Raw genomic sequence first — 12,236 nt, 5'->3', positions numbered from 1 at the left:
GTCATAGTTTCTTTGATATCCATGTACCATTAATCTCTGTTATCAGTTTAACCCACATATTCATTGAACCTCACACTGGTCATAAAACAAAGACTGACCTGACTCTCAGTTAAAAACCTTGCAAAAATCAGAGGATATTCTGCTTCTTGCAATTATGGAAAGCCTGCCCATTGCAGTAAGGTAACAAGGTTGCTATATACTATGGTTCCAGTGTCTCATTTTATAAAAAAATACCATACAGTTAGACTCAGGGCTTTGACAGATACCTCACTAAGAGAGGACAAAGAACCATCTGAGTAAGAAAATCTTTCATTAGAAACTGGGCTTGAGGGACTTCCCTGGCGATCCTTGGTTAGGACTCTGTGCTTCCACTGCAGGGGGCGTGGGTTCAATCCCTGGTCAGGGAACTAAGATCCCACAAGCCATGCAGCCAAAAAAAAAAAAAAAAGAAACTGGCTTGATAATTTAAGTCACGAAGAGATTGTTATTGACTCAGAGAGAATCAAGATTTTATCTGAAATAGGAATTCAGTGCAATTTCCTAAGGTATACAGGGCTTTTGACAGAGTTTTCCAGCTATAGAAAAGAGAGAAGAGAGGTTTACCATAGGGTAAACCTCTATGGCTTGGATGACATGGTGCTGTGTGGTTAGGGGTTTTTGTTTTTTTCTGTTTTGTTTGTTTGTTTCCACCTGTCTCATAGGTATTGCAACTCAGATCAGAGACTAGCTGAAAACATGTGTCAAGAAACCAAGCTGTTCAAGGAAGAGATGGAACTAACATCTGCGTAGTGCATGTATTTTTTTTTTTTTATATACAGCAGTTTCTTATTAGTCATCAGTTTTATACACATCAGTGTATACATGTCAATCCCAATCTCCCAGTTCATCCCACCACACCCACACCCACCCGCCACCGCTTCCCCCCTTGGTGTCCATACGTTTGTTCTGTACATCTGTGTCTCTATTTCTGCACTGCAAACCGGTTCATCTGTACCATTTTTCTAGGTTCCACATATATGTGTTAATATATGATATTTGTTTTTCTCTTTCTGACTTACTTGACTCTGTATAACAGTCTCTAGATTCATCCACGTCTCTACAAATGACCCAATTTGGTTCCTTTTTATGGCTGAGTAATATTCCATTGTATATATGTACCACATTTTCTTTATCCGTTTGTCTGTTGATGGGCATTTACGTTGCTTCCATGACCTGGCTATTGTAAATAGTGCTGCAGTGAATATTGGGGTGCTTGTGTCTTTTTGAATTATGGTTTTCTCTGGGTATATGCCCAGCAGTGGGATTGCTGGATCCTATGGTAATTCTATTTTTAGTTTTTTAAGGAACCTGCATACTGTTCTCCATAGTGGCTGTATTAATTTACATTCCCACCAACAGTGCAAGAGGGTTCCCTTTTCTCCACACCCTCTCCAGCATTTGTTGTGTGTAGATTTTCTGATGATGCCCATTCTAACTGGTGTGAGGTGGTACCTCATTGTAGTTTTGATTTACATTTCTCTAATAATTAGTGATGTTGAGCAGCTTTTCATGTGCTTCTTGGCCATCTGTATGTCCTCTTTGGAGAAATGTCTGTTTAGGTCTTCTGCCCATTTTTGGATTGGGTTGTTTGTTTTTAAATATTGAGCTGCATGAGCTGTTTATATATTTTGGAGATTAATCCTTTGTCAGTTGCTTCATTTGCAAATATTTTCTCCCATTCTGAGGGTTGTCTCTTTGTCTTGTTTGTAGTTTCCTTTGCTTTGAAAAAGCTTTTAAGTTTCATTAGGTCCCATTTGTTTATTTTTGTTTTTATTTCCATTATTCTAGGAGGTGGATCAAAAAAGATCTTGCTGTGATTTATGTCAGAGTGTTCTTCCTATGTTTTCCTCTAAGAGTTTTAGAGTGTCCGGTCTTACATTTAGGTCTTTAATCCATTTTGAGTTTACTTTTGTGTATGGTGTTAGGGAGTGTTCTAATTTCATTCTTTTACACATAGCTGTCCAGTTTTCCCAGCACCACTTATTGAAGAGACTGTCTTTTCTCCATTGTATATCCTTGCCTCCTTTGTCATAGATTAGTTGACCATAGGTGCGTGGGTTTATCTCTGGGCTTTCTATCCTGTTCCATTGATCTATATTTCTGTTTTTGTGCCAGTACCGTATTGTCTTGATTACTGTAGCTTTGTAGTATAGTCTGAAGTCAGGGAGTCTGATTCCTCCAGCTCCATTTTTTTTCCCTCAAGACTGCTTTGGCTCTTCGGGGTCCTTTGTGTCTCCATACAAATTTTAAGATTTTTTGCTCTAGTTCTGTAAAAAATGCCATTGGTAATTTGATAGGGATTGCATTGAATCTGTAGATTGCTTTGGGTAGTATAATCATTTTCACAATATTGATTCTTCCAATCCAAGAACATGGTATATCTCTCCATCTGTTGGTATCATCTTTAATTTCTTTCAACAGTGTCTTATACTTTTCTGCATACAGGTGTCTTGTCTCCCTCAGTAGGTTTATTCCTAGGTATTTTATTCTTTTTGTTGCAATGGTAAATGGGAGTGTTTCCATAATTTCTCTTTCAGATTTTTCATCATTAGTGTATAGGAATGCAAGAGATTTCTGTGCATTAATTTAGTATCCTGCAACTTTACCAAATTCATTGATCAGCTCTAGTAGTTTTCTGGTGGCATCTTTAGGATTCTCTGTGTATAGTGTCATCTGCAAACAGTGACAGTTTTACTTCTTCTTTTCCAATTTGTATTCCTTTTATTTCTTTTTTCTTCTCTGATTGCCATGGCTCAGACTTCCAAAACTATGTTGAATAATAGTGGTGAGAGTGGACATCCTTGTCTTGTTCCTGATCTTAGGAATACTTTAAGTTTTTCACCATTGAGAAAGATGTTTGCTGTGGGTTTGTCATATATGGCCTTTATTATGTTGAGGTAGGTTCCCTCTCTGCCCACTTTCTGGAGAGTTTTTATCATAAATGGGTGTTGAATTTTGTCCAAAGCTTTTTCTGCATCTATTGAGATGATCATATGGTTTTTATTCTTCAATTTGTTAATATGGTGTATCACATTGATTGATTTGCGTATACTGAAGAATCCTTGCATCCCTGGGATAAATCCCACTTGATCATGGTGTATGATCCTTTTAATGTGTTGTTGGATTCTGTTTGCTAGTATTTTGTTGAGGATTTTTGCATCTATATTCATCAGTGATATTGGTCTGTAATTTTCTTTTTTTATAGTATCTTTGTCTGGTTTTGGTATCAGGGTGACGGTGGCCTGGTAGAATGAGTTTGGGAGTGTTCCTTCCTCTGCAATTTTTTGGAGGAGTTTGAGAAGGATAGGTGTTAGCTCTTCCCTAAATGTTTGATAGAATTCACCTGTGAAGCCATCTGGTCCTGGACTTTTGTTTGTTGGAAGATTTTTAATCACAGTTTCAATTTCATGACTTGTGATTGGTCTGTTCATATTTTCTGTTTCTTCCTGGTTCAGTCTTGGAAGCTTATACCTTTCTACGAATTTGTCCATTTCTTCCAGGTTGTCCATTTTATTGGCATAGAGTTGCTTGTAGTAGTCTCTTGGGATGCTTTGTATTTCTGCAGTGTCTGTTGTAACTTCTCCTTTTTCGTTTCTAATTTTATTGATTTGAGTCCAGTCCCTGTTTTTCTTGATGAGTATGGCTAATGGTTTATCAATTTTGTTTATTTTCTCAAAGAACCAGCTTTTAGTTTTATTGATGTTTGCTATTGCTTTCTTTGTTTCTATTTCATTTATTTCTACTCTGTTCTTTTTTTTTTTTAATTTTAATTAATTAATTTATTTATTTATGGCTGTGTTGGGTCTTCATTTCTGTGCGAGGGCTTTCTCTAGTTGCGGCAAGTGGAGGCCACTCTTCATCGCGATGCGCGGGCCTCTCATTATCGCGGCCTCTCTTGTTGCGGAGCGCAGGCTCCAGATGCGCAGGCTCAGTAATTGTGGCTCATGGGCCTAGTTGCTCCGCAGCATGTGGGATCTTCCCAGACCAGGGCTCGAACCCGTGTTCCCTGCATTGACAGGCAGATTCTCAACCACTGCGCCACCAGGGAAGCCCTCTACTCTGTTCTTTATGATTTCTTTCCTTCTGCTAACTTTGGGTTTTGTTTGTTCTTCTTTCTCTAGTTCCTTTAGGTGTAAGGTTAGATTGTTTATTTGAGATTTTTCTTGTTTCTTTAGGTAGGCTTGTATAGCTATAAACTTCCCTCTTAGAACTGCTTTTGCTGCATCCCATAGGTTTTGGATCTTTGTGTTTTCATTGCCATTTGTCTCTAGGTACTCTTTTTTTTTTTTTTAATAAATTTACTTATTTTATTTATTTATTTTTGGCTGCGTTGGATCTTCGTTGCTGAGCGCGGGCTTTCTCTAGTTGTGGCGAGCGGGGGCTGCTCTTCGTTGTGGTGTGCTGGCTTCTCATTGCGGTGGCTTCTCTTGTTGCAGAGCACGGACTCCAGGCATGTAGGCTTCAGTAGTTGTGGCTCATGGGCTTAGTTGCTCCGCGGCATGTGGGATCTTCCCCGACCAGGGCTCGAACCCGTGTCCCCTGCATAGGCAGGCAGATTCTTAACCACTGTGCCACCAGGGAAGCCCTGTCTCTAGGTACTTTTTGATTTCCTCTTTGATTTCTTCAGTGATCTCTTGGTTATTTAGTAATGTATTGTTTAGCCTCCATATGTTTGTGTTTTTTATGTTTTTTTCCCCGTAATTGATTTCTAATCTCATAGCGTTGTGGTCAGAAAAGATGCTTGTTATGATTTCAGTTTTCTTAAATTTACTGAGGCTTGATTTGTGACCCAAGATGTGATCTATCCTGGAGAATGTTCCGTGTGCACTTGAGAAGAAAGTGTATTCTGCTACTTTTAGGTGGAATGGTCTATAAATATCAATTAAATTTACCTGGTCTATTGTGTCATTTAAAGCTTGTGTTTCCTTATTTATTTTCTGTTTGGATGATCTGTCCATTGGTGTAAGTGGGGTGTTAAAGTCCCCGACTATTATTGTGTTACTGTTGATTTCTCCTTTCATGGTTGTTAGCATTTGCCTTATGTATTGAGGTGCTCCTATGTTGGGTGCATAAACATTTATAATTGTTATATCTTCTTTTTGGATTGATCCTTTGATCATTAGGTAGTGTTCTTCCTTATCTCTTGTAACAGTCTTTATTATAAAGTCTATTTTATCAGATACGAGTATTGCTACTCCAGCTTTCTTTTGATTTCCATTTGCATGGAATATCTTTTTCCATCCCCTCACTTTCAGTCTGAATGTGTCCCTAGGTCTGAAGTGGGTCTCTTGTAGACAGCATATATATGGGTCTTGTTTTTGTATCCATTCAGCAAGGCTGTATCTTTTGGTTAGAGCATTTAATCCATTCATGTTTAAGGTAATTATATGTATGTTCCTATTACCATTTTCTTAATTGTTAGGTCCTTTTCTTCTCTTGTGTTTCCCACTTAGAGAAGTTCCTTTAGCATTTGTTGTAGAGCTGGTTTGGTGGTGCTGAATTCTTTTAGCTTTTGCTTGTCTGTAAAGCTTTCGATTTCTCCATTGAATCTGAATGAGATCCTTGCTGGGTAGAGTAATCTTGGTTGTAGGTTCTTCCCTTTCATCACTTTAAGTATATCATGCCACTCCCTTCTGGCTTGTAGAGTTTCTGCTGAGAAATCAGCTGTTAACCTTACGGGAGTTCCCTTGTATGTTATTTGTCGTTTTTACCTTGCTGCTTTCAATAATTTTTCTTTGTCTTTAATTTTTGCCAGTTTGATTACTGTGGGTCTCAGTGTGTTTCTCCTTGGGTTTATCCTCTATGGGACTCTCTGCGCTTCCTGGACTTGGGTGGCTATTTCCTTTCCCATGTTAGGGAAGTTTTCGACTATAATCTCTTCAAATATTTTCTCGGATCCTTTCTCTCTTTCTCCTCTCCTTCTGGGACCCCTATAATGCGAATGTTGTTGCGTTTTACCCAGAGGTCTCTTAGGCTGTCTTCATTTCTTTTCATTCTTTTTTCTTTATTCTGTTCTGCAGCAGTGAATTCCACCATTCTGTCTTCCAGGTCACTTGTCTGTTCTTCTGCCTCAGTTATTCTGCTATTAATTCCTTCTAGTGTATTTTTCATTTCAGTTATTGTATTGTTCATCTGTTTGTTTGTTCTTTAATTCTTCTAGATCTTTGTTAAACATTTCTTGCATCTTCTCGATCTTTGCCTCCAATCTTTTTCCGAGGTCCTGGATCATCTTCACTATCATTATTATGAATTCTTTTTCTGGAAGATTGCCTATCTCCTCTTCATTTAGTTGTTTTTCTGGGGTTTTATCTTGTTCCTTCATCTGGTACATAGCCCTCTGCCTTTTCATCTTGTCTATCTTTCTGTGAATGTGTTTTTTGTTCCACAGGCTGCAGGATTGTAGTTCCTCTTGCTTCTTCCTTAGTGCATGTATTTTTATATAAGCAACATGGGGGAAGGAGAAGTGGATCTAGGGTCAAAGTAGGACTTCATAGGACCTAGAGACAAAAAGACATGTTGGAGGATGAAAGAAACACCTGTTACTGATAGTGAAGAAAAGGAGGTCTTTCATTAATTGTGGACATAGCTGACAGATACAGTCATAGTAACATGTGTCAATAAGCATTTATTTCTCATGTCTGTGGGTCACCTGGGAGTTGGCTGATCTAGCATTTGCTCCACATGTCTGTCTTCCTTGTTGGACCTCCTTGGAAAGCTAGCAGAGGCATGTTCTTCTCATAACAATGTCAGAGACAGAAGAAGTAGAAAAACAAAAGACCTCCTAAAGCCTGGGCTCAGACTTTCTCAGTGTTACTTCTGCCTCATTCTAGTGGCCACAGTAAATCACGTGGCTGAAAACAAAGTCACAGAACACAGGACTAGACTCCACCCGTTTAGTGGGGGGGATTGCAAAGTCACATGGCAAAGGGTGCGGATAGGAGAAGGGGCAAGTATTGGGGCTAATAATGTAATTCTGCACAGATACTAAAGTTTGAAATGAAGGTGAATAGGTGACATAACATTTCAGAGTTCACACTAAGTGTGAGTATGCTCTGATAATCCAGTATAAATAACTACTGAAAATGACACTAGTGCTTTATCTGCTTTTCAGGGCCCTAGACATTAGGAAAAAAAACATCAGATGGAGAGAGAAATTTTGTAAAGCTACTACTTTACAGTTTTACTTAGAATTTGTCCTGTTTCTCTTTAAGTATATGGATGAATAAAAACTGTATAGGCTAGAGTGCCTGGAATCTTGGTTGCTGCTTAAGTCTTCAGTATTAAAAAAATATTTTACTTAAAGGATAGAATCATGAAAACACAGTAGTGCCAGGGTAAAAATGCATATACAGCTTTTTACTAGAGTTTTCATTTCAAGAAGTGAGCTGTGTTTGAGTCACTAGCATGAATTTCCAAGTATTGGGTGCAGAGCAATGTATCTTCCTCAGTTTATTTTTACATTATTGTTTAAAAAACTTTGCCATACTTACGAAAGATAAAGGATTTGTTAGAAACAGCTTTTAAAGAGGAGCAGTGAATTTTACTAATGATAATGGTAAATTATAAAGAAACTTGACTGTTTTCTGAGAATTAATATTGAACTGTTACCTTAAGCTTTTACATTTTTTCAAATCCATAGGTTTTTAAAAGAGTGTCTGGATTTGTTGTCAAAGCTGGGAGGCAGGTTTAATCGTCTCCTTATGGTAACAATTTTTTTAGAAATTAAAGACTTATATTGATATTTGGAATTTATAGTCATGTAAATGGTTCTAGAGAAAATGTAGCAAATTCTTTACTGTTTTACATATTTGTACTTAAAGAATGTATAAAACATTTTAAGAAAGAAATATTGAAATAGTATGTGTATTCTCAGTAGATGCACTCATTGCCAAACCTGATTAAAGTAATATTTCCACTGATGGCCTCTTCTAACCTCTACCTCTAAGGAAATATTTTTAGTGTGGATTGATGTGATGTATGTGGATTGAGAGTGATTTTCTTCCCTCCCTCTTCCTTTTTTTTTTAAAGCAAACTTTGCATAACTTATTGAGCAAGGTTTCTCCTTCCTTTTCTGCTGAACTTAAACAACTAAATCAACAATATGAACAGTTATTTCATAAATGGATGTTGCAGTTACAGTAAGTACTATTATCATTGTAAACCTTTGTAAAATAAAGAATAATATATATTTACATATCTATGTTAAAATCAAAGCAGTTTGACATTTAATTTTCTTTTTGCAATGAACTTGATATGTATTTTTATTTATATGTAAAAATTTGAAAAAACAGGTGTTTTCCCAATTTTATGACCCAGATGTAGAAATGTCATATTATTATATGACTCTTCTCAGAAATTACAATTTTCAAGAAATTTGTCTTTTCTAAGTTTAATCAGACTTGAAAGCTATTGTGTAAAATAGCCTTTCTTAGAATTATGAATTATTACTTATAAAAATATTTGAAAATATAATTTGTCAAGATTGATAAATATATCAGTTAGATTTTAACTCAGTTTTTTTAATTCAGAGTTTCTAAAATGAAAGAATATATATTTTTCTTTCAATCTCATTCTGTTTACATGTACTATAGACCTTCAGAATTTCATGAGATCTGTTCTCTAAACATTATTTTACCATTTTAAAATTGTTTCTTAGAATATTTTTTTAATTTTATCATTTTTCAGATACCTCAGGTTAAATTTAAATTTCCATTAAAACACCTAGAAGAATGATAAAGATTAAAACATAGTAATTTTTTTCTATAATTACTTTTATATTCGTATTTAAAAGGACCTTAGTATAAAGAAGTGCTTAAAGTGCTTTAGAAGGACCTTAGTATAAAGATGTGCTTCACATTTTATGCTAAAATGTGAATGGTGCAGTAAGAACATAAAAATTGCCACAATTTTCCCCAATTGATCCTGGTTTTCTTTGCCAATAATAAATCAAAGGAGTATGCTAGTAAGAAAATAATTATCTTCCCTGTTAGGACCTCACTTTCTCTCAATAACTATTTATGGATCTGTTCATTTTGAATTTATAAGGCAGATCTTCACTCTGATCCCATCCCCCAGTCCACCAATTCTTCTTTCTTCCCATATGTCAACTTTGATAACTTGATTTGCTTTGCTTCCCAGCCTAGACCTCATAGTCAGCTACTTTAGTAGAATTGCTAGCTCTCTGAACTCCCTTGCTTCTTTTTTTCTGCTGCTTCTATCTTGCTAATCTCTGCCTTCGGGGGTTATCTCTTTTCTTTTCTATTTCCAGGCTATCCTGCCTTGCTACAGAGCATCACATAAATACTGTTTCTGATTGACCTCCGTTAAAAAATCATGGAGTTGAATTTTAGCCTGACCCCTAGTGCTTGGTGTTCTGGGTTGTCTCATTTACTCCCTTGGCTTCAGTTGCTTTTTGTATGTGAATAACTGCCATAACTATATCTCCAGCCCAGCCAGATCTCACTCCTCAGCAGCAGATGTGAATGTATATTAGAAGTGTGCATGTGGATGTCCTGTAAATAATTCAATATACATAAAATTTAACTTATCTTAAATCCCTCAATCCCACCTGCCCCAGCTACCTCGCATAGTGGATGCACCCCATTCATGTAGTCTATGCCAAAAAACTGAGCTATTCTTAGTAGTCCCTTTCACTTAACCTTCCGTGTCTAATCACTCTCCAAATCCAACCGATTTGACATATAAAGCTCTTGACACATTTGTCTCCATGACACCTAATTCAAGTCCATAGTCTTTGGTGGTTTTACCTATCCATTTGGTGGTTTTCCTATCCATTCCCCCACTCAGTCAATGTAATCTTCTAAAAAGATCATGTTAACTTTCCTATTAAAACCTTTCACTTAACACCTGACTATTTACTTTTAAATGCTCATGTTCCTTGGAATAAAATCCAATTCATGTCTTAGTTGATTTAACAACACCTTTGTGACCTGGCCCCTGATTACTTTTCCAGTTTAATCTATCAGTTAAAACTCTGCTTCAGCCTACAAGACTTTTTAGTGTCTTGTACCTAGTGCCATGTTCTCCCTTGCCTCTTATTACTTGAAAGGTAGTAGGAGCTTGAGAGAAAGTTGGAACTGCAAGCTTGGTGTACAGATAATAAAACTGTGCTTTTGCTTTATATAAGTTGGGAATCAATATAGTTATTTAGCCATGCCATTTCTTCCTGTATTCTTTATAAGCTTAAATTAAGGAAACTGGTTGATTATAAAATTGGCAATAAGAAGTACTGAACTTTAATTTCATGAGTGCTGTTTTTATTACAGCCTGGGGTTCAACATTGTGCTTTATGGTTTGGGTTCTAAGAGAGATTTACTGGAAAGATTTCGTACCACCATGCTGCAAGATTGTATTCATGTTGTCATCAATGGCTTTTTTCCTGGAATCAGTGTGAAATCAGTAAGTTTTTAAAATGTTAAAAGGAACAACATCATATCCCCTGCCAATCCATACCCCCATGTAAATGAGGATGCTATTTCATATTCTGGAGCATTCAGTTTTTGTTTTTATTGCAATAGTTTTCACACTAGTAAGATTGCACAGTGCTTAAGATCATGTGTTTGGACTCAGAGGGTTCTAGCTTTGAATCCCCATCCTTGAATTTCCTATTTGGTAACTGATAATGTATTAAATCTTAGGGAAATGTTAGCTTTGTTTACTACATTGAATACCAACAGTACTTCTCTCAAGGATAGGATTATGGGGGACTTCAATTTTATTATGCTTTTATGTCACTTTAGTGCTCTAAAAATAATAAAAATATAAGAATGTTTATAGTTCTTTGATCATTTTTACTCCAGATGCTCATATCTCTTCATCATTTGGAAATTAATTTAAACCTTTTGAGTTCTGGATATTAACCAATGTAATATTCCTTTCTAAAAGTGTCCTTAATGTTTGGGTCCTCTTTCATTTGATAAATCTATAGTTTTCTAATATTTCTCATATTGTTAGTTTTTTGTTTTGTTTTGTTTTTACTACCTGCTTATGTTATCTTTACACCTTTACTATTCTTCCCTGTTTCCTTTTAGTGATAACTTATGCAAAGAAATGAATTAGATGTACTTAAGTACCAGTAGAATTTTTGAAGTGATTTTTCAGACTTAGTGGGAAATCCAAATTTATTTTTAATTTATAAAAAAAAAGGATTGGTTTGCTAGTTGTATTTATCCTACATGACAGAATAAGTTATAACTGATGTACTTCTTGCACTTTTATGACATAGATCCTGAATTCTATAACAGAAGAAGTCCTTAATCATATGGGTACTTTCCGCAGTGTGGTGGATCAGCTAGACTGGATAATAAACAAATTTAAAGAAGGTAATGTGAAGGAGATGCTCTGTAGTTTTAGGGTGAAGCTAAGCGTACACTTATTTGTGTACTAGTACACATAAAATTGAGGATTGTTTTAATAATGACACTTCTCTCAATGCTGATTTGATTTTGATTTCTTTAAAATAATTTGTCCTGTCTTTTTCTGTGAACTTTTTCTGTGAACTTCACTTACCTAACAGGAAAGAATTACTCCTGCTACCTTGAATTTATATAGCCAAAGCCTCTTTTTTTTTCCCCCAAAACCTTTTATTTCAGGATAATTTTCAAGTTTTGTTTGGCCAGTGTAAAGTGTTTCCAGTTAATTGGTACCTCTATGTCCGATAGTTTTATATTGTTTAATATGTTTATAAAGCATTCTTATCTTTATCCTGAGTAAATATCAATGCATTTGAATAATTTCATATACTAAAATCTGAGAAATGGGGAAAAAAACATTTGTTTGTTCTTTTGGTGTGAATGTTTTTGTTATATGAGCATTTCAGAAAATTAAAAATAAAATTATTTAGGGTGTAACAATTGTCATTTAGTCATTGCTTAACAATTAAATGGAGTAATTGGTTATGCTTAATGATTTAATGGATGATTTTGATATTGTTTGTACACTCACTAAAATAGGTGCCTGAGTCATTTTTTTATATATATTTATATGTAGTTATATGTAGTTACTCTATTATATATAATCCATATTATAATATTTATATATTATATAATCTGTATTATCTAAATATAATTTATATTTATATTAAATAATTTATAATTATATAAATCATATAAATGTTTTTACATAGATATAATATAAATGTTTTATAATTATGAATTATATAAATTATAATTGTATAT

The 12,236-nt window shown here is 35.3% G+C and overlaps 1 protein-coding gene across 4 annotated transcripts in view; it reads left to right on the top strand.

The window, feature by feature from the left end:
- Positions 1-12,236, top strand: part of ORC2 (origin recognition complex subunit 2) — a 50,686-nt gene that overhangs the window by 28,939 nt on the left and 9,511 nt on the right. For all 4 annotated transcript variants that reach the window (XM_082467103.1, XM_082467104.1, XM_082467102.1 and 1 more), the window contains 3 exons: positions 8,068-8,177; positions 10,326-10,458; positions 11,285-11,381. In XM_082467103.1, the coding sequence (XP_082323229.1) occupies positions 8,068-8,177; positions 10,326-10,458; positions 11,285-11,381 (340 nt within the window). The remainder of the gene's footprint in view (positions 1-8,067; positions 8,178-10,325; positions 10,459-11,284; positions 11,382-12,236) is intronic.

The sequence above is a fragment of the Balaenoptera physalus genome, assembly GCF_965194825.1.
Source record: "Balaenoptera physalus genome assembly, chromosome: 6".
Taxonomy (NCBI): domain Eukaryota; kingdom Metazoa; phylum Chordata; class Mammalia; order Artiodactyla; family Balaenopteridae; genus Balaenoptera; species Balaenoptera physalus.
Note: the sequence above shows the minus strand (reverse complement) of the source record. Positions and strands in the feature narration are given on the sequence as shown.